This window comes from Castanea sativa, chromosome 8, assembly GCF_040712315.1.
Source record: "Castanea sativa cultivar Marrone di Chiusa Pesio chromosome 8, ASM4071231v1".
Lineage (NCBI taxonomy): Eukaryota > Viridiplantae > Streptophyta > Magnoliopsida > Fagales > Fagaceae > Castanea > Castanea sativa.
Genome location: NC_134020.1, coordinates 52,282,021 through 52,304,926, shown reverse-complemented (window position 1 = coordinate 52,304,926; position 22,906 = coordinate 52,282,021). Strand labels below are relative to the sequence as shown.

The following is a 22,906-nucleotide window of genomic DNA, read 5'->3' as shown; positions in this document are numbered from 1 at the left end:
AAAGAGAGAAATGCATCTCTATTGTTGCACACAGAGATACTAATTTCTTACTTGGTTTCCTAGATATTGGAGTATTCTTACTTTTTCTCCCAGTATAAAACAGTGCTCATTATTATAACCTAGGCATTTCATCCAAAAGCATAAGACTTAAAAGCATAATTCAAAGAAGTCTGATTTTTTTTTTTTTTTTTTTTTTGAGATACCAGAAGAAGTCTGATATAGATGCTCTTCAAGGTTGCCAAAAGAAAAATTAAAAATAGCGGCAAGTACATAATACACCTAGCATCTTTCTTGAACCGGAAGTAGATCACAAGCCAAACCATCGTACCTTCCAACTGTCCCGCGGTAGTTGCTTGTGGACCTTTGGGGCTTCATTCATGGACTAATTGTTGACTTGACTTTGTCCACGATCACTACTATTTTTATTCCACACCCACAGCTAAGCAGTACCACTTCTCCCCCAACTTCCAAGTCCAACAAAGAAAGAAAAACACTCAACAATGGCCAAACTCAGCCTACTACTACCACTGCTACTACCTGTACTTCTCACCTTCGTCGCCACTTCTCTCTCTTGCCCTGAACATCAAAAACAAGCCCTTCTCCACTTTAAAGCCTCCATCATCAATGCTACTTCTTTAACAGAAAGCGAATTGTATCGGTTAGACTCATGGAATTCCAGCTCAGATTGTTGCCATTGGGATGGGGTCCTTTGTAGTTCTCGCTTTGGTTCCATGACTGTGCTAGCTCTATATTTGGTCGAAATCTCTCTGGAGACGTTGCCTTCCACCATCTTGACACCGCTCTTTCACATTAGAAGCTTGATGCACCTTGACTTGTCCGGCAATAAAATAGAAGGAGAATTGCCACGTGATGGCTTTGGCAATTTGACCAAATTAGTTTATCTTGATTTGGGTGGTAATATGTTCAATGGCTCCATTCCCTCTCAACTTTTTCACTTGAGGTATCTTCAATATCTTGATTTGAGTTCCAATTTATTCCAGGGAGAATTGCCACGTGATGGCTTTGGCAATTTGACCAAATTAGTTCATCTTGATTTGAACCTTAATCTCCTCATCAATGGCTCCATTCCCTCTCAACTTTTTCACTTGAGGTATCTTCAATATCTTGATTTGAGTTATCATTCATTCCAGGGTACTCTAAGTGAAGAAGTAGCATTTCTTCAAAATTTAAGGGTATTGAATTTAGATTCTATTTTTAATGTGGAAAATAAGATTCCTAAGGGGATATGGAATTTGACAAAGTTACATCAATTGTCTCTTCCTAATAACCACTTCTTTGGTAAAATTCCGTCTTCATCAATTATGAATTTGAAGGGATTGGAGATATTGAAATTGAATGATAATTCATTGTCAATGGAAATTCCTGCTGATATTGGCAATCTATCTAACATAACTTGTTTGGCCTTGAGCAACAACAAGTTGACAGGTAGAATCCCATCATCCATACTGAAATTAACGAAGTTGGAGACACTTCAATTGGACAATAACAAGCTTGTTGGAGAAATTCCATCCGGGTTGTCCAATATCAAGGGCTTGAAGATTCTTATGCTTGGAGGCAATCATCTCGTAGGAGAAATTCCAAATTGGATTTCTGCACAGAAGACTCTCAAAACTTTGGACTTGAGTGAGAACCAACTAGAAGGAACGTTCCCGCAATGGCCTGCTGAAATGGAAGTTGAAATTATAAATCTGTCAAATAACAGTCTCACAGGTTCTCTCCCACCTTTTCTCTTCAACTCTGACAATTTGATTATTCTTTCCTTATCTCATAACAAATTTCATGGAGAACTACCAAGCAACATTGGTAATGCCACTGCACTCACATTTCTTGATTTGGATGACAACAATTTTTCAGGGAAGCTTCCGGCATCCATCGTCAATATTCTGTTTCTCTCAACATTATGTTTGTCAAACAACAAATTTTCTGGCAACACTTTGCCAGATTTTAGGTCAAATGAGTTCCTCCAATTCATTGATTTATCTTCAAATGAATTCTCAGGTGAGATTCCAACAAACTTTTCCAATTTTACTGAAATTCTTGCATTGGGCAAAAATAATTTTTCTGGCAATCTGTCCAGAAACCTTATTAATTTGAGCATGCTTGAATACCTAGACATACGTGACAACAAAATTACTGGTGAATTGCCAAACTTTATCTTCCAAATCTCCACCCTTCGTACCCTAATTTTACGAAACAACTCTCTCCATGGTTCAATCCCTAATTGTATTTCCAATCTTACTAATATCCAAATTCTTGATCTTTCAAACAATTATCTTGTTGGAGAAATCCCTGCTAATTTTGGAAATCTTGTTGCTATGATTGGAACAACCATGGAATCTTTAATTTCTTATTCTGGACATGTTCACAGCCGGAAGCAGTACGGCAACATTGATGATGTGACTGTGATTTGGAAGAAGTCAAAGCAAGATCTATCATTGGGTAGACTCGACATCTACTATTTTTTAGACTTATCAATGAACCAACTTTCTGGTGAAATTCCAGCTTCCTTAGGCACCTTGAAAGCTCTAAAGGTTCTCAACATCTCACACAACAACCTTTATGGGAGGTTACCAACAAGTCTTGGTTGTTTAGAGAACCTAGAGAGTTTGGACTTATCACACAACAATTTATCAGGCTCAATTCCGCAATCACTAGCAAAATTGCAACAACTAACAATTCTGGATGTTAGTAACAACAAGCTCACTGGTAAGATTCCAATTGGCAGCCAAATGGATACAATGGATGATCCAAGTTTTTATGCCAACAACAGTGGTTTGTGCGGAATGCAAATTCGAGTGCCATGTCTAGAAAATTTGTCACCAACAAAACCACCAAGGGTTGAAATTAAGGAAACATGGTTCTCATGGGAAGGAGTGGGAATTGGATATGCAATTGGTTTCTTTGTAACAGTGGGAATTCTATATCTTACTGATAGTTTTGTCCCTACAAAACCTCCAAATTACCGCCGTCAACAAAGAAGGCAAAGAGTATAAATGTCAAGTCTCTTACAAGTTATGCATGCAATGGTCAAAGATCTAAATCTCAGCATTGTAAAGAGCAGCTAGGTTTGCTGTTTTCTCTAGGATCTCTTTTTTCTTCAATAAGGATAATCTTCCCCCTGCCTTGTTGGCTGCTTGTAAGGATGATTATCCCCCTTGTATTTCTAGTTTTTAAGTAATGCATTGCAGATTATCAAAAAAAAAAAAGGCTTCAATCAAGCAAATAGTGACAAGTAGTCATTTATAAGTATCAGCAAGTAAGTTGGCTTGTAACGCTAAAATTTATCATATTTGGAGGGATAAAAAAATAAAAGCATTCTCAATGCTGAAATGAGAGGTGAAGTGGAGTTTATGAAATGTATTACTTCTGTAAGAGCTAGATTAGCAACTAAAACTAAGGTTAAAAACACTGCTCAGTGAAAGATGTTATGCTATTAAGATCCCTGCTATGTTTTTTATTTTTAAATTGTTGTTTTATGTTGTACTTTAGTAGCCAATGAGACTTATTTCTCTTTATATTGGTGTTGTTGCTTTCTAGTTAATTTGATTTTATTTTAGCGAAAAGTTAACAAATGCCTAAGGATATTGGTTTAGGAACTATTTTTAAAATATATATATAAATAAATGTAACTTGCTTTTTTGACTTTTTTTTTTTTATATTTTCTCATGAAAGTGGCGGTATTAAAACTTTTTTAAAATAGTCTATTAGCAAATACTCTAAGGACACCTATTAACAAAATCCTTCTTTTTTCGACAACTTTACTGCTAGTTGATATAGTTTCTATGCGTTTGGCATTCATTACTTGTTTCTTCTTCACCATAGCTACAATAGGCTCTCCTTCACAATCTCGCATGATAACATTTTTTTTTAAACACACAATTATACAATTCCTATTATTTCATATGTTCCAAGCTATAAAAAATAAAAATTAAAATAAATGAAGCCAAGCATTTGAATTTTTTTTTTTTTTTTTTTACTATTTGATTTGTTTGCAATACTGATTACTGGAATTTTGGTTGCTGTGTTTTTGTTTTTAAGTTAATTTTAGCGGAGTATGAATTATTGATCCTATCAGTATCATCTTACATCCATTGCACTAATCTTCAGACCTTGCCCTTTCTTCTTTGCTAAATTACCAATATGTTGGTATAATGATAATGTATTCTTTAGTTTTGGTATAATGATTTCATTTTGTAAATAGGGCCTTGAATTTTTTTTTTTTTTTGGGGTAAACATTTTGAAAATGCATTAAAGAGATCCCTAAGGGTATATTTGGTTGGGGCAAAAACAGGGAGGATAGAAAATATAGAGAAGAAAATATGGTGGAAATTGACATTTTTCACTATTTGGTTGAAAGGGAGAGGGGGAGAGAAAAGTGGTGGGGCCCACCAGTTTTCTCTCCTCTCTCTTCAAAATACAATCTCTCCAAGTTAGAGAGAAAATTGAAGTGAAAAGTAGAAAAAATATTTGGACAAAACTGCCCTACCTATCACAAACATTTCTGGCTTTTTTTTTTTTTTTTTGGTTTTGTGAGATGGTGGGTTCTTCTTCTTTTTTGGTTTTGTCTACTTTCATCTATACACAATTTTTTAAAAAAGTATAATGTATTACTTTTTGTTTTATTTAAGAAGGACATGATGGTAAATTTATACAAATCTTATTTTCAACCAAACCAAAAAGTTTTCCATCTTTTCACTTTTCCACCCTCTCAACCAAACACAAATGAAAAAAACTCAAAACTTTTCTATCCTCCCACTTTTCTATCCTCCCTCTATTTTCTATCCTCTCACTTTTCCATCCTCCCTACCAAATCAACCCTAATATTTGCCACTAATTATTTTCTCTTTTTCCTTTTTCGGTGCCACTAGTTCAAGCAAACGAAAGTACATATAAAACCAATTTGTCCTACCAAAAAGTTTTCAGTAAGATAAAAAAGAACACGTGGCCAAAACCCATTTGTCCAAACATCTCTGAGGATAAGGAAATGGATATGAACCATGAAGGCCTTGTAAACATGCGATCACCATATGCTATTTGCACTTTTATCTAGCAAATAATATTCCTACACTACTCCATATGTAAGATTACTTTGACAACAACAAAGAGAGTGATTAGAGTATCAGACTGCAAAGATGGCTTCCATGACCATGACTGCCTCATTCCTAGCTGGTGCAACCTCAACCGTGACCAAACAACACCCTTCTTCCTCAGCTCGCCGTGGCCTAGTTGTGGCCAAGGCCTCAGAAGGAGAAAAAACCAACTTGGAATTCAACAACAGCAAGGAAGAGAGAAGCAGTAGTGGGAGGAGGGACTTGGTCTTTGCTGCTGCTGCAGCAGCTGCTGCAGCATTCTCTGTTGCAAAGGTTGCTCTTGCTGATGAGCCAAAGAAAGGTTCCCCAGAAGCCAGGAAGAAGTATGCACCTATTTGTGCCACAATGCCTACTGCACGTATCTGTCACAATATCAAGTGATCAGGGTGTTTGTTTTTCTTAGCTATTGTTTATGGTTTGTTTGAGAAAAATGTAAAAGATGTAACTCTATGCTCATGTGTATCCTTGTTATTATCCTTTTGATTTGCCTACTCCAAGCATATGTATTTCAAGCTGTTATCAATGTTTTGAGTGCGCAATATGAATTGAATTCAAAATTTAGAGGAAAAATAGAAGTTCCCAAAAATTCAACTACTTATCAAATTCAAACAAGTTATGCACCCATATCATGTGAGTCCAACGTGATGTCGCTAAAAACCTTCTAACTCAATTGGCACATTTTGATGTTTCCCACTAAACGTCCAAATTCATCTCCCTACCCAACTATGAAATTATAATTTGTTTTTTAAAAATTCTAAAGCCAAAAACAATTTCAAAGCGATGTAAAAACTACACGCAAAAAATGTCAACTAAAAATAGGGTAGGATCAAAAATTCAGAAATGTCATTGGAATTATAAGTAGAAGAGTTAGGATGACACAAAAGGAGGGCCTTGCCATCTGTCTGGGCATGATTTTGACTGGGTTTTAGTGCCAGATTAAACTAACATACACTACAAATTGGAATTCTCTATTGGTTTTTTCCTTGTACCAGGAATTCAATCTCGAGAAAATTGGAATCGATCAAAATTCACTATGCCTCGTATCTGCACCTATGTCCAATTATAATAACCGAGGGTGCTTAAAAAATAAAACCTTTCCAAACATATCGAGGTGAAGTCGTGAAGATAGGACCAGGAAAGCAAGAATTATCTCACTTGTTTGGATCAATTAAAGCCAGTTCAAGGTCGTGCAAAAACTTTTGGTGGGATTTGTGAAATTTGCCTGTCAACCAAAGTTGAGGATTTCTGCGCATCTTTACCCTTTCAACATAATAGCACTTGGAATTCCTAATTGAATGATTGGATGTCTCATCAGAAAACACATCAAACAACAAATTCTGCACAAGTCTTAGAATAGATATTTTCTCATCAATGCATGGAACTGAATTTTATTAAGCAACCACAAATAAAAACTCTCCTAACCAAATGGAAAATGAGATCCAAAATTTAGGGAAATTACACAAATTGTGCGGCAGAAAAACTGAAACACACAAAAATTTCATACAAAACGGTCAATACCAGCATCGTCCACTCCTGCTGTTACCGAAGAGTAACAGACTGGAGAGAGAAGCTCGTTCCACTTTCACCTTAGCCATCCCACAAGGCAGGAAAACAATTGCAGATGACTTCCATGCCTACTCATTCACCCTTTCCATTTTGCTGGGAAGCAACAAAATTTCGGATGACTTCCATGGCTAACTGATGAGCATTCTTGTTCTGCAGTTTTGCAAGTTGGTCCACGGCTTCATACGTCTCCTTATCGGCAAAAAGCTTCAGGTTGTACCTTGATGGTGCCAACACTGGACCTTCCCATTTGTCAACCAGCTCTTGAAGTTTCTCAAATCCCTGACAAAGAACAATTGCATTCCACATCAATCACTTGGCCATTAACCAAAAAAAAAAACCTTTAAATTTACCACAAAAATTTGAGACAACCAGCTAATTTTCCCACAAGTAGCCCAAGAAATAATGAGTACAGAATCTTAGTTGCTTTACTACTTACCATGCGGGTTGTGAAGTCGCCAAATGATTCTTTCGATTGCCTTCTACGTTTCCAATGATAAAACAAAGGTTCCAAAACTTTTTCAAGGTCTTGAAGCTTAACCTTATTCATGAAGGTTCTTGCTAATGAAGTTTGATTGGGGTTTCCACCAAGCCAGATCTGTATTTTAACACATTAGAAATGGAATTGAATAACTTAACAAAAAGACATAATTCAAAGAAAAAAGGGGGTTAAGCACATGATTGTGATACCTGATAGCTGTTAGGACCATCACCAACCAGTCCAAGTTCAGCCATGTATGGTCTAGCGCAACCATTTGGGCAGCCAGTTATCCTTATAACCACAGATTCACTATACTTGAGACCAACCTGAAATCACAAAAGCTTTACCCATTACTATGTCTCCTGACTCCTGATCCCTATATAGACGTAGTATTGACCTTCCACCTGTATTTAGTACTTCTCTGAATTAGTGTATACCTTCTCAAATGTGGCTCGAACCCGCTTAAGGATGTCAGGTATTCCTCGTTCAGCTTCAGTTATTGCAAGTGGGCAAAGTGGGAAGGCTGGGCATGCCATTGCAGTTAAGTTGAGAGGGTCTACATACCTTGGGTGCTGTAGACAACTAAAACTAGTGAATGTATGCTCACATATGAAATAGGGTATGATCCAAAAAAATATATTAAAAATACAAACAAGCTCAAACAAACAAATTCTATAATGAAGAACCAAAAAGGAAAGGCCCGATTAACCATAACAAGTTGCAACTTTGATGAACATTTGAATGCATAAAGTTTAATGGAAAACCTTCGATCAAAGAAAAGGAGGAGGTGGGTGAAGAAGCAGAAAGGAAGCTAATAATCCTTGAAATCTAGTGGGACCTACATGATTTCCCATGCAATGAAAACAACTACATCTTCAAGCAGTTAACAACATTCTATGACTACTGCAAACTTTGAATATGTCAGGGCAATTAATCGAGCATATAATGTTAAGGATTTGAATCAAGTCTAGTGAGCAATATGTGTGTGTGTGTCTCACCAAAAAAAAAAATTGTCCCTCTTTGCACATCAGATCAAACAGGAAGGGCACCTCAGAAAGTTGTTTAAATATATAATTTTCTATCACATTTCCATTATAGCCAGTATTTGGGAGTTCCTGTTTGAGCCATTCAAGATGAAATTCTCATATGCATTTCTGTTTGACCCTAAGTGAATTGCATTCACATACCCTACTTTGGTGAAAATATTTGACTCAATACTAATGGAAATTTTCACAGAACAGAAAGTACATAGCCACAACACCATTTGATATCTACTGAAAATATTGAATATCTTACCAGAAGACCAGCTTGAGCAAGGGCAGTAGTGATGGGACGCTTCCATGAGTTGCGAATATCACACAAGATGATGTTCTGGTTTGGTGTAAGCCGCACACTCAAATCATACTTCTCTATTATCTCTCTTAATGTCGTCTTCATCTTCCCCTTGATACGGCCATTATCAACATGAAGCCCACAAAATAAACTGCCATCACCCTGTGAAAAATATTTATAGTCAGATAAAGGGCATGGATTAGGCACAATTAGAGGCAATGAATTAACATAAAGGTATGATTTGAGAAAGCAATACATAATCAAAGCCTGAAGGCACAACTAATTAACGTGAGTTTGGATTAGCCCTTTTCTTTCTGGCTTTTAGCTTATTTGCTCATATTCTCATTTTCTCTAGGTAAAATTGTACTTTTGTTAACTTTAAAAAAATAAGCAAATCATAAGCTTTCAGCAAAAAGCTAATCCATACCCACACTAAAGACATAAGATAAGATGAAGTCCAGATCAATCAGAACATACCTGCTCATGCCATCCCAAGTAACTTTTAAATTCCCACTCTGGCAATTCACGAAAAGACTCAAATTTTTTTCCATAGTATTGCTCAACAACACTTTTAAACTTTTCAATACCCCAGGAGTCTATCAAATATTTCATTCTACTATACTTCCGATCATCTCTTCTCCCATGTTCTCGTTGTGTAACAACAATAGCCTTCACTGCATACAAAATATCCTCTTTTGGCACAAAACCCAAAGGTTCTCCGAGACGTGGAAAAGTGGTCTCCAGCCTATGTGTTCTTCCCATACCACCACCAACCTGAAACAGAAATGTTAATCAACTATCAATTATGAGCCATAGAATTAAACATGGATACTTTTAACATATGCCCATCTTACATATATGTTGAATCCCTGAGGTTCCCCCTCATCATCAGTGACAACAACTACACCAATATCATTTGTAAGAATATCAACTGAGTTGTCTGTTGGCACAGTGACTGCAATTTTGAATTTCCTTGGCAAGAACTGAGTCCCATATATAGGCTCGGCTGATTCAGGGAAATTCGTTCCATGAGAATTATCATTGCGAGCCTTCACTACTTCAGGAGGTTCTGCCGTCATCACTTGCTCCCCATCCACCCAAACATCATAGTAGAAACCAGACTGAGGAGTAAGGAGTGCAGCAATATTCTCTGCAGTTTGCTGTGCAAATTGGTAATCTTTTCTTGTAAATGGAGCAGCAGGAGCAAGAACATTCCTGTTGAGATCACCACATGCACCAAGAGTTGAGCCCATGTTTTTAATAAGGGTACTCATAACCGTCTTGAGGTCCTTCTTCAGAACTCCATGGAGCTGAAATGTTTGTCTGGTGGTCAAACGCAGTGTTCCTATTCCAAATTGGTCGGCAAGATCATCCATTGTCAAGTAGAGTCTATTTGACACTTTTCCACAAGGGTTCTTAGTACGAAGCATAAATGAGTAATTCCTTGCACCACGATCATCTCTGTTGTACTGTTGATAGCTCCCATGGAACTTGATCACTTGTGTGGCAGCCTCATTTATGTTTGGAGCATCTGTCAGCAATTCCTCATTAAGAGGGTACCTTATGTAATTACTTTGTTCTTTGATAATTTCAACTTTACTACGCTTAGTTTCAGTAGCAGTGTTGGGCTTTGCTGGCTGTAGAAAAAAGATCACACAAGTTTTCAAAAACAAGTACTTTTTTGCTTGCAAAAAATGGAAACATATCAATCTAGCATTCAGCATCCTCCAAAAGGAGTTACATTTGAGCATATCCTTGCTAATAACACATAAGTAATAAATTGAACTAAATTATGAAATAGTCACGTATGCTAATTTGAGGGAAATTTTCTTATTTCTTGTTTAAACCATTTTTCTTTTCTAGCAATAACAGAAAAATAGGAAAAAGACAGGAAATGAAATAATTAGAAAAATACATATTCTGTTAAAAAAAGTAGTTTTATGTAGAGTAACCAACCATAAAATGATTTACCTATCACAAAGAAACATTCACCCATCAACAGGCCATACAAAGCCAATAAATTGCACAAAGATTAGTACCCTTTTTTCAGCTTCACACAAAAGACAGTACATGAACTAATGAAGTCTAGCATTGCAGTACCAATTCTCTCGACCATCCACACATGATTACTACCAATCTGAATAAACATAAACTACTTTGGATTCTTAAAAAAAAAAAAAAATCTCTTTTTAAGGAATTTGATTAAATAAAAAACCTTGATTTGGTTCTTAGAACAAGTAAAGGTCGTATCCAATGCACAAAACTCCCACTTAGGGAGAGGTCATTAGCAGGCAGCCTTGCCCCCCAATTTTTCGCCTTGATTCTTAGAACAAATGAAAGAAAAATATACAGCCTACTACAAAGGATGTTAGAAACTTTATGAGCTAGAAAAATTCAAATTTTTTTCTTTTCCATTTTCAAATCAGAGATTTTGAAAATAATTTTCACAGCCCACACTTTCTCGGCATGCAAACAGCACTATCTAAACAACAAAATTTATTTTTTTTATAAAAAAAAAATAAAAAGGGGCCTAATTTATTGAGCATTTAGCTTCCATTTCCTGCACTTTCTCGGCATCCAAACAAATCACTAAAACAGGAACAGAATCGAAAACTCAAGAGAATTCAAATTTCAGAAACAAATAAAAAATAAAAATAAAAAATCGAACCGTGGAGACAGCTCTGATAACATGCGAAGAAGAGCTGGAAGAGGAGAGCAGGTGGGTGTGTCGTCTTCTTCTTGTTGTTATCGTCGTCGTCAGAGCAAGCGAATTGGAAGACGGCCTGAGAAGGCCGCCATGAACGAAGCTCGGAATCTGAAGCTTCGGGTCCTTTAGCAGAGCCGTATTCGCAGCTCCAAACGACGTCGTCATGAGGCCTCTCGCTCAGCAAAGAACAAAAAAAAAAAAAAAAAAGCACTGTGAGTGTGTATGAGAGAGTGAATGAATGTGATGGGTTTGAGAAGAAAGAGAGAGAGAGAGAGAGAGAGAGAGAGAGAGATTGTTGTTGAGTTGAAATTGAATGGCTGGTATGAGGAAAAGCGAAGTGGTGCTTTGAAATTCTTTTTTATATATAAATCTTTTAGGTAGCTGGTAGTGGTATAGGCTAACGTGCGCTTGTCACGTGCCTGTCACGCGCTTCTTTTTTTTTTTTTAAATATATATCTATGAGGATAGGCTATAGCCTCCACGCGCCGTATTCAATGTGGTTGCTCCAAAAGGCGGCTTTTTTTTTTAAAAGATATGAATTTTGAGAATTTTTTTTTTTTTTTTTTTTTTGGTAAACAAAAATAGGGGTGCTTATGGTTGTATTAAACCCCCGGACAGGGCGCCGCGGTTTTTTGATTATTTGTTCCGCGTGTGAGGGTCACCTCATTGCTGAGAACACCCCTCACTAAGGATGTCCACCAACGAAAGGCCGTTGGCAGGACTCGAACCCAAGCCTTTCAAGCAGGGAAGCGAGTGCCTGACCAACTCAGCCAACCCCCCGTTGGCAAATTTTGAGAATTGAGATAATATTTTTCTCTACTCACATATATTGTATAGTCCACTTTTAGTCTCTTATCAATAACCCAAAACAAAATAAAACAAAAAAAAAAAAGGGTCTATTTTTAGTGATGGAATGCAAGAGGTATCTGCTACATGAACCATTTATATGAACCATTTCTCTCCCGCTATATTAATTTTACAATTGCATAAGTAACACGTGTGATGTTAGTGATGTTTTACAATGTATTAAATATATTAGATATTGACTACTGCACATCCTTGATATGATAGTTATTTTACAAATATAAAGTTCTTGTGGTAAGAAAGTAAGGACTATAATTCAAGTCTTTAAGAAAGAATTTTACACACATATACACTGAAAAATTATATTAAAGTCTTATTGTTTTATCAATATGTTTTTTTCTTATAGATTTATAATCAATGGTTAAGAATTAAGATCTATTTTTGAAATTAAATGAACTTACATAGTTTTTTAAACTTTTATAAATTAATGGCATGTTATTTTTTGAATTATTCGATCTTTAAAGTTGTTTAACGTGATCTCATGAGGTTTAATTAATTGCTTAAATAAATAAGAATTTCTCAACAAAAAAAAAACAAATTTTGATTAATAAAATTTTGGGCACAAACCCATAGAACCAGACGCCAATACGGAGGGGGGGGTAAAAGCGCGTGGAGCAATCAATATTTAACATTAAAGAGCGACAGACATGCAAAAAACAAATTTGGATACCTTAGTACATTGAACCTGGACAGAAACAACCACGTTTTACTTTGGTCCAATATCTTTAGATTAGATTTTACAGTAGTATTTTACCGAGGTCTGGTCAGGTAGATTTTTCAAAGACCTTATGTAGACTCTAATTTAATCTAAAGTGGAGATATTCAAATTCAGTTTGTGTTTGCCGTACTTGCAACTTGCTAGAAGGCCTGTTTGTTTGTTTAGTCATTGCGAAAGGGACAAGGAGTTGAAGTAGGAGAGTACAAGTAGGACTCACCCACTTATTATTATTATTATTATTCACTTTTTTCCAAGGGAAATGTTTATTATATCACAATAACCAATAAAAGGTTTTCAAAATACATTAAACTTATGGCTTCAAAGGAAAAAAAAATGTTAACAAAAAATAACAAATTAAACCATCTAAAAAAAAAATTTCATTCCATTTAAATAGAGCCACAATTGTTTATTACAATGTTTAATTTGTTTTATTTTAAGATTTAATTTTTTTTTGTACTTTTAAAATTACATGATTTAATTTGTTTCACTCATCAATTATAAGGTTTATTTATTTTATAAAATGTAATTCTATGGTCTTTTTATATCACTTTAGAAAAATAACCAACTCTGCTTTTTGGTTGTTAACCATGTCAATTTATAATCTTAAATAGCTTTAACTAGAGATATGCAATCAAACTGGCAAAACTGATTCAATCCAACTCAACTTGTCAAGTTGGATCAATTTTTTGGGTTGATGGATTGAGTTAGGTTGTGAAATTTTTTTCTTATAACAAGTCGGGTTCGATTCGGGCCATGAGATTCACAAATCTCCCTAATCCAACCCAGCCCACATATATTTTAAAATATATTATACAATTTTGATATTTACTTTTTTGCCTATCTCTTTCTGACTAAAATTCAAACCCTAAAATTTCCTCGTATAGTGTGGTGTTATGTTCATGAATCGTGACTATTTGATTATAAATATGTTCTTATTTGTAGTGGTGTTATTCTAATGCTTAATTAATTTATTAATAATAATAATAATTAAAAAAAATTTCCAACCCGATCCAATTCAATCTACGCGGGTTGGGTTGAACATTGTGATGGGTTGGATTAAGTTGGACACCTGTGATGAGTTGGATTTTTTTTTAATCCCACTATAGTGGGTTGAGTTGAAAAAACCTCTCAACATGACTCAAGCACACTTCTAGCTCCAATATCAAGATTCTAAAATTTGTGATAGATTGAGCATGTGTGTTTGGACGAGCATATTTTCTTTCTTATTTGCTTAGAAGATTAACCGGATAAAAACGAGTATTACCTAAAAAATAATAATGCTTTAAATATTTGTACATTAACCAAATAAGTTCATCCAAACCGATAGTGGAATTTCTACCCTAAATAACTTCCTATTTTGAGTTAGTCTTTTAAAATTAAATTAGCAGCAAAACAAAACTTTAAAGTCTTAAACCCAATCATAAACCTCGTTGACCTAAAGTCGTGAAAACAACTTGCTCGGTAGTCCTATAGGAAAATTGATCTTATCTTTTTCTCAATCTTAAAAACAGTATTTTTGGAACATTGATTTAACTTCAAGACAAAAATAGTTTCCCAGAACCTTTTGCTTTTGATTCATATGCCCATGCTTTCCCTAGCCTGAATGAGGGGAAGAATAAAAAAGATATAAAGTATCAATTTGATAACTTCTTTGTCGCTAAAAATCAAAACAAGGGGAAAAAGATAGTTTCTATAACTTCTAAGTAGCAGCAGTCAAATTTTTTTGCCCCCAAATTCAATCAGTACCCAACTAATATTTATTAAGGTTCAGCTGTATCACACCTTGTGCACCTTGGACTCTAAAATCCCACTGATCCCCCATATAAGGGTGAATGAGCCCTTCATTCTAAAATTTCAGAACCACTGAAAAGAGATTGTCCCACCAAAATAGATGGCATCTAGATAAATTCTAACCTGGCAATTCAGGCTAAGAAGGCTGATGCAGAATTGATTAACATGTACTATGGCTTAAATGGTAACAATGGAAATAGAACAAATAACATCAAAACATGTCAAACAAGAGGCAGCTAGCAAAGCAATGGTTCCATTACACACTAAGCTTTTTCGACTTTCAAGTCCAAGGATATGCGAAGCTAGTTGCAAGGTTTTGAGCTATCTGGCCAGAGATCCTTTTAGTTCAACTCAACTCCATAGAGTTTTGCCAATAACCCATCAAGTTGAAAAAATCAAGCTTAAGAACACACCAAAATATAAAGCATGACCATGTAAATAATAAAAGCACTAAAGTTCTTATAGATAACTCAGAGGACATGCTCTGAATAAAAGGTTCACATAGTTTCTACTTCTCTAATTAGAAAGAGACGGGGCAAAAGAAGAAAGAAAAAACTAAGAAAAGAAATAAAAAAGAAAGCATTTTCCCATGTTTGCCATCAATTTCCATGAAGATTGAAGTCGCCAATCAAGCTCGGATGCGAAGCATTCTTGCAGTCAAAAGCTGGCTTCAACCTCAAAACACCAGATAATTACCTGTAATAATTAGAAGGCAAAGGTATCATAATCATGTTTCATCAGGACCAAAAATTTTCTAAAAAAAATAGAGCATTGTGCTGAAATTACAGCGCAATAAAGATGGGGACAGCCAAATAATGGTGCATGTAACTATCGCAGTTTTATATTCAGGAGTAATCAGGACACATTTTGTTTAAGAGACAGAAAGAAACTTCTGTTGGACTCTTTGGTAAATAAAATACAAAACTTGCTTTTCCGGCCAGTTGTCTAGAACTGTAAGCAGTGATCAGTAGACAGGATTTTGAGGGGAAATATGCCTAAGAGCAGAACAAATTGAGCTCTCAGAATTTCATTAGGTAACCAAAGTCACATTGGCATTTTGAATAAACAAACAACAAAGAGGATTTGAGGTAGGTATCATAGAAAGTAAGGGACCAATAGAACTGCCAGAAATCAACCTTTTGACATTTCTCATCTTTGCCAAACTAAACCTCAATAACTCATTGACAGAAAGGAACTGAGTCACATGTAAAATATTCATCCATGGGAAGCGATAACATATATACATACTAAGTAACAATTAAAGGAAACATACGAGTTTGTTGAAAAGCACTAATAGACTAAAAAACAAAAATGTAAGAAATAAATATTATGTGGCCAGTATAAATTTATACTATTACAGCATAACAAACATCAATTACAAAGTCAAGGCTGGAGGATACTTTTGGTATACAAAACTGATGCATTCCCACTGATCACATAACATTTCACCTAATTGCATCAAAACAAACTTTAAAATGGAAAGTTCAAGCCTACTTAGCATTGATACAACTATTTGGATATGGTAATGCTTAAAAAATTAAGATATATGGGTGTAGAGAGAGAGTGAGAGAGAGAGGGGGGGGGGGGAACCAATGGATGTTTTCTTCAGCATGCTAATTATTGTCAATCTAGTATCAATTACCAAAATCACCTTGAAGAAAATAAATAAATAAAAATGATGTAAGGTCCATTTATTGACTTCAAACCAAAAACACCTCAACTTTCTCACACCTTCCAAAGCATTTTTGCCAACCCAGACTCAACTGCTTCTTCGGTTTTATCTCTTTAGTGTCCTGCCAAAATCGTCTCCAATTTATTTAAAGAAAAGGATTAAAGATGAAGACAAAAATGCTCAGGATTTATTATCTTTTGTAACGGTTACATACAATGCCCCTCTCATATGAGTTTGGGTTGTGGAACCAAAATTAACTTTTTTACTTTCATGGATAAATTATAAGGAACCTTAGATGAGAAAGGAAAAATGGGCATTAAATTAAAGAAAGGTGAAAATCTGGTTCTCTAATCAATGAAATTGAGTTGGGAAAAAGAATAAAATAAAATCCTTATCAGCCAAACAAAGCTTGAAGCAAGTACAAACTCAATGGTACCAAACCTGGTGTTGGGTTTCTTCTTGTTCAAGTCATCTCACTCCCTGTGTCTCTGCCACTGTGGATCTCTTTATGTCTTCTTTGATTTTAGCCAAAACAGCAAGAGAGGAACAAAGAGGAGCAAGAAGATATGGAAAGAGAGGAAAGAGAGAATGAGCCATAGGCCCTTCTCTCTCTCCCTCCCTCCCTCTATCTGACTCTCTCTTTGATACAATCAAGGTAATACCTCAAAAGAGAGAAAAACAAGAAGAGAAGTACAGAGGAGGAAGAAAGAGAGTGCTAGCTCCTTTTATATAGTTGTGTGCTTTTTAGAAATTAACCATCAACTCCCAAACATTTTCTATTAACATTTTTACCCCTTCGGTATCCCCCACATATCCTTTGACATTTCCCTAGTGTCATATATCTGGCATATACCTTATTATTTTCACACAAATCATACTTAGGTACAGTTACCTTTGCGGCTTTGCCAAATGTTTCTAATAAAAACATTACCATATATCTGGCATATCCCTCATATGTCAGGGCCCCTTTATAAGAAGTATTTGTTTTATATTGTTTATAGCTTATACAAAAAAGGACCAAACCAATCTCTTAACCTCAGTTCTGATTGCTAAACTAGCTTTTGCAATTGTGGAAACTAAAATAACACCAAATAACCAAAAATACTCATGCATCGGCCCAAGGAGAGGGAGATTCTAAACAGTTCATCACCATATATAAACAATCTAACAAACTACGCAGACAGCTACTACTGTTCATTTTATGGGCAAAAACTTAATCTAATTCTGAATACGAATTCCTGTCCTACAAGCAGGTTGACAATGCATTCACAAAGCAACTAATCCATGTCTATAAATGCAGACCAATCTCCTACAAACTAAAAGCAACCAATTGAGAATGCACAATGAACAGTGAGTGGAGCCTCTTTATAGGAAAATAATGCAAAGATGACATTTTCAAACCACACAGACAATGCATGCTCAGGCACATAGAGCATAAAAAGGTTCCCAAATAATAGAGAAGATATCTGCATGAAACAAACATGTAATGAGGTCATAAAGCCCATCCTTTGCACCAAATGTAAACCAGAGAGCAACATGTTTATTAAGCAAGAGATATGAAAGCATGTATGTTCAATTCCATTTCCAATGAAAGACTCATCAGGAAATAAAAAATGATACCCACTATGTTAGAACTATGGCTTTCTCCCTTCTGACAGGTTTGGTTAGGCTTCTTTGTTATCCTTAGCCTTCTGGCCGGTCAAGTTTCCCTCCTCACATATGCCTTTTTCAATGTTCCCTACTTCCAGTTTAACCTTCAGAGTTTCAGGATCTTCCTCTCCAAGATTTTTTGGAAACATATGCAGTGCACCATCAGATGACTCACAGGCCCCTTCACTTGCTGCTTTCAGAAGAATTTCTGTCCCATCGCAACTTTTCACAGTATCAGCATCCCTGGGCCCTTCAACATTGATTTGTTTCCCTGTCACTTTCTCTTCAACTTTATTAGGAAGACCAGGGACTTCTGCATTTGCTGCCAGCTCGTCCATATCATTTTTCACACCTTGAGGATTTGAGCTTAAACTCAAACTAGTTATAGCATCTTTGGAGGCCATTATATCTTCTATCTCAGTCTGCTTTTCTACTTGATCATCTTCTTTCTTCTTGACATTGAAGTCCGGTTTCTTACATTGGGCTTCAGCCAACATTCCACATTCTTCTTCACATGCTTCCCTTGCAAGAGAATCAATCTCCTCATCCCCCTCTTGATTATTAATTTCCACAGATTTGTCAAAATCAATATCACCGTGCATTATATTGTTCTTAGTTTCATCATGTTGTGAAACAATTTCCTTATTTGCATCAAGGTCCTCCTCTTTGCCTTTTCTCCTGCTCTGTGACTTGGACCTTTTCTTCTTAACACCTATGGGAGCCATTCTATCCTTTGGCTCTGATTGCTTTTCCACTTTCTGAGCATCCACCATTTCAATATTTCCACACCAAGTTTCAGTACTGCCCTTGTTACCATCCAGGCCATTGACTTTCTTTCCAGAACTGGGTTTGGTTTTCAACTTGAAACCATCAGCAGGCTTAATTTCAAGCTCAAACAACTCATTCTTCAAATCCACAATCTCGTCTTCATCATCTTCATACCGAATCTTATGCAACCTGTTCTTTTTATCAAAAGCTTTGATGCATCCAGTGAACCATTTTCGTGACCCTGACCAATAAACCTTAACTCTTTTGCCAACGATCCTTTCATTGTCATCATCAACCAAATCTACCATCCGAAAAGCAGGCACCTCCTTTCTTGGGCGAAGCCTAGATGAACTTATCACCGGGGACGACCAAAACGCCTGCGCTATCTCCCCATCTGCTCCCCTCTTTCGCTTCACTGGAGTAGCCATGTCCTGTTTACTCTCTTCCATCATGATAGTATCTGTGTCAATTTTTTCCGCAATAAGTTTGACCCCACCAGCCTCACTTTTTCTTGCTGCAGACTTCTCTCCCTTCAACTCACCACCAGAAACCTGTCCAATTACTTCATTCTTCACAGCCCCTACCTTCAGATTATCATCTACATCACAGTCTTTCAAGTTGCTGCTTTGTTTGGCCACAGATATCTCTCCCTTGGACTTATCTCCAGCGACCTTCCCCCTTACTTCATTCTCCAAGGCCCCCATTATCAGATCATCATCTACAGTAACATCATTTGATTTTCTATCCTGTTTGGCTACAGATTTCTCTACCTTAGGCTTGCTAACAGCAGCCTTTCTCATTACTTCGTCCTTCAGAGCCCTTATTGTCATATTATCTACAGAAGCATCATCTGATTTGCTCTTACCTCTGGTATTTTTTCGAGCTACAGATCCTGATTCCTTTTTGTTCCCTTTCCTAGCCATATCGAAAAATCAGATTGCAGAAACAGCAAACCTCCTAATACAAAGGATTGTCAAGTCGGCCCCAGCAATGAAGCACTGGATTAAATATAAATCCTTCAAAAAATCAAGGAGTAATCAGAAGATTGTTACAAACAGTTTAAAGATGAGAAAATTGTACCAAAGTTTCAGAATGGGAGGCAGGAAGTTGAAAGATGTAATAACAAGAGTAAAATAAAAATATATAAATTGCAACAGATGAGACACATACATGAGAGATGAAAGTGTACTTTCCATCTGAAATGTTTACGCCCAAAGAAAACCCCAAAATACTAGCAACCTTATTTGTCATTTGCAGCCAGTTTAGCACAAAGTTCATGAATTTATGTACGGTAGAAAAGCCTTGCAGTTGCAGCTCAGATAATTTACATTGATTTTTAAAAGTCAGAATTGTTAATCTTATTTATTTCAAACAAAATCTATGTGTCCACCATGAAAAAAGAAGCCTTGAGAGACTACTTCTCCCATTACCCATTTCAGCCTCCAGTTCAAGAGATTCCAAACCCCAGAATGCATTAATAACAGATAAGTTTCAGTCCCTACCTCATTAGATTTAGAACTTCCTAGATTGATATTATGTCCAAGAATCATCAAATCACCATTCATATGAAATTAGAACTTGTCAAGCTATATGCCACCCACTAATCTAATCTGCCTCTGTAATCCCATTTCGTAACTTTCCTTCTCATTTTGTGTGCTTTAGGGAATGAGTATTGAGTTTCAGAATAGTTGGTTGGTGGGTGGTTGCATTTTGTGCTAATTGACAATTTGTGCTGGATTCATTTGTATGACAAAATTCAATAAGAGCACTAAAATGAAAGCATTCAAAAAGATTCCCAGACACAAACAAGCACCAACTCATCCCAATTGAAAGACTTCCAATTAATTAGTTGCACCATGTTAGCTGCTACAATTAACCCAGAATTGTAACTATCTTATCTCATGTCAGCTGAGAAAACCCAAATAGGTAAATGATAAACAAAATACAGCAACCAAGCCTTAATCCCAAAATTTGGGGCAGCCACATATATTCTTTTCCACCCTTCTATTCTATTTGAAGCCATACTCCCAGTTACCATAAGCTAAGAAATTGTGAAACCTTGGTGACATCAAAGCATCAAGATAAATTTTTGATAATTCAATAATTGGGGGTGGGGGGATTTAAACCCTAGATGTCTTTGTTGGAAACATCACAAGGTGTCAGTTAAGCCACCAAGCTCATGGCCAAAGCATTCAAGAGAAATTGAGAAGCCAAATTGAACAACTTGAATACCAACATTGGAAAACCTAAATTCATCACAACAGAACCCTAGCAAACTATATGCAACCTCAACTATAGTGAGAAAACACCACATATGAAGAATCATCAATTGGTAAAATCAAAAGATTTAAGAAAAACCCATACACCAAAACTTCAATATTGATATCAAAATAACAAAATTCATCACCAAAGAACAACCAAATTCATCATATTCTCAGTTACCACAAATTTTGAAATTGAAAAACCTAAATTGGTGACATCAAAGCATCAAGAGAAATTTTTGATATTTCAATAATATTGGGGGTGGGGGGATTTGAACCTTGGATGGTGCCAGTTGAGCCACAAAGCTCTTGGCCAAAGCATTCAAGAGAATTTGAGAAACCAAATCTAACAATACTGACATTGGAAACCTAAATTCATCACAATAGAATACTAGCAAACTATATGCAACCTCAACTATAGTGAGAAAACACCATATATGAAGAATCATAAATTGGCAAAATTAAAAGATTTAAGAGAAACCCATACACCAACACTTCAATACTGATGTAAAAGTAACCAAATTCATCATAATTGAAGCCTAAAAATATGCCTGCAACCCAAAATCATAAGAAAGCCATGGATATGCCGGAGCAACCAAAGGTCAAATGGAAGTCACATAATAATATATAGCAGGAAACAGAAATGAGTAAGGATTGCTTTTAAGGGTTTAATTGGGATACCTCTTTTGTGCTTTTTTCTTGGGGCTACTGCCACAGACTGTCAGAAACAAGCTCAACCAAAAGACCCGTTGTTGCCAAGAAGAAACTTGTGCCAAGCTCAACTGTTTCTAAACACTTTACTAATTATGATAGAGAATTCTATGCAGGGAAACCCAATTGCTGAACTGAGCTTGCAAATGAACCATGGTTTTCTTTCCTTGAGAGAGACTCCTTAAATAGTGCTCTCCATGGTCCATCCACCTCACCTAGAAAATGGAAAGTAAATAATGAATTTGCCAATTTCTAACCCAGATACCAAAGTAATTATGCCTCTTGAAGAAATTGTCAAGTAATTCAATTGAATACTACCAAAACACATTCAAATTTATAATCTGGCACCAGAAACCCCAGATATGAAAAATTTTGAGAAAGAAAGTCAAATTGAGGCATGCAATAACGTCTAAATTCCCCCAATAACGCCTAAAATTTGAAAAGGGAAAACATGAAAACCCCCAAAAGCCAAAGTGGACCTTCCAGAAAGAACCAAACTTGAAATGCTGACACAAAACTAAGCAGAAAAAGTTCTTAAATTTGTTACACAAGTGGACCAAATAGACCATTATATATCACCCAAAAGTAAAACAAAATGAAAAAAATAGCCTAATTTTGGAGCTACTTGGGGCCTTACAAGAAAAAAAGAAAAAAAAAGAACCAAACTTGAAATGCTGGCACAAAATTAACCAAAACCAAGTTCCTAAATTTGCTAAACAAGTGGACCAAATAGACCTTTATGTAATTACCCAACAACAAAAAATTGAAAAAAAAGAGCCTAAAATTGGAGCTACTTGGGCATCAAGAAAAACAAAGAGGGCCAAAAATTAAATTAGAAATAGCAAGGAAAGAGTGTATAATTGTACCTTAACCCAGAAAAGAACCCAAGTCAGGCCAACTAGTCTCTGTGTGTGTGTACTTGTTGTGGCCCTGAGTGGCTGAGTGTCACGGTGGCAGTGATGTGCTGTGTTGGGCATTGATGGTAAGAGCATGTAGAGCTGCAGTATAGCAAATCACAGCACTGACTATATGCCATGTCAGCTTCAGAATGAGCGGGAGATATTCCTGGGAGTGACACGTGGCTGCATTAGGTTGGATGCTGTGGCAGCTCACCCCTCCCTGGGGTACTAGTGGAAGTGTGACTTGTGTGGCTACTGGTTAAGCTAATATATGCAAAATTCAACTTTGTGACAAATATGAAATATTAAACAAAAAGAGTGCCTTTTTTTTTAAGGATTAAAGAAAAAAGTTTAAACATGTGGTATTGAAACTTGCAA

The 22,906-nt window shown here is 36.1% G+C and overlaps 4 protein-coding genes across 8 annotated transcripts; 2 read left to right on the top strand and 2 right to left on the bottom strand.

Annotated features, from left to right (window-relative positions):
* Window positions 1-258: 258 nt before the first annotated feature.
* Window positions 259-3,509, top strand: LOC142606629 (uncharacterized). The gene has a single exon (XM_075777945.1). It carries the CDS (start codon window positions 501-503, stop codon window positions 3,012-3,014), a length of 2,514 nt encoding a protein of 837 aa, XP_075634060.1. The 5' UTR covers window positions 259-500; the 3' UTR covers window positions 3,015-3,509.
* A 1,508-nt stretch (window positions 3,510-5,017) lies between these two features.
* LOC142607062 (photosystem II 5 kDa protein, chloroplastic-like) lies at window positions 5,018-5,681 on the top strand. The gene has a single exon (XM_075778473.1). The coding sequence runs from the start codon at window positions 5,154-5,156 to the stop codon at window positions 5,490-5,492; it is 339 nt and encodes a 112-aa protein (XP_075634588.1). The 5' UTR covers window positions 5,018-5,153; the 3' UTR covers window positions 5,493-5,681.
* Window positions 5,682-6,471: 790 nt separating this feature from the next.
* On the bottom strand, window positions 6,472-11,533 carry LOC142607060 (sulfite reductase [ferredoxin], chloroplastic). The gene is made up of 8 exons (XM_075778472.1): window positions 11,156-11,533; window positions 9,342-10,124; window positions 8,965-9,261; window positions 8,452-8,649; window positions 7,593-7,727; window positions 7,365-7,481; window positions 7,114-7,272; window positions 6,472-6,956 (listed from the first exon to the last, which is right to left on the bottom strand). Exons 1-8 carry the CDS (start codon window positions 11,357-11,359, stop codon window positions 6,750-6,752), a joined length of 2,100 nt encoding a protein of 699 aa, XP_075634587.1. The 5' UTR covers window positions 11,360-11,533; the 3' UTR covers window positions 6,472-6,749.
* Window positions 11,534-15,002: 3,469 nt separating this feature from the next.
* On the bottom strand, window positions 15,003-22,644 carry LOC142607579 (uncharacterized). Of its 5 annotated transcripts, none has more exons than XM_075779123.1 (4): window positions 22,496-22,644; window positions 21,600-21,844; window positions 17,860-19,673; window positions 15,003-15,263 (listed from the first exon to the last, which is right to left on the bottom strand). In XM_075779123.1, exon 3 carries the CDS (start codon window positions 19,578-19,580, stop codon window positions 17,904-17,906), a length of 1,677 nt encoding a protein of 558 aa, XP_075635238.1. In that variant the 5' UTR covers window positions 19,581-19,673; window positions 21,600-21,844; window positions 22,496-22,644; the 3' UTR covers window positions 15,003-15,263; window positions 17,860-17,903. The 5 variants fall into 5 exon arrangements, 4 of the variants coding, with proteins under 4 accessions (XP_075635238.1, XP_075635236.1, XP_075635237.1 ...); XM_075779121.1 differs by having other exon boundaries at window positions 17,864-19,673; XM_075779122.1 differs by lacking the exon at window positions 22,496-22,644 and adding an exon at window positions 21,948-22,171 and having other exon boundaries at window positions 17,864-19,673.
* Between the last annotated feature and the right edge of the window lie 262 nt (window positions 22,645-22,906).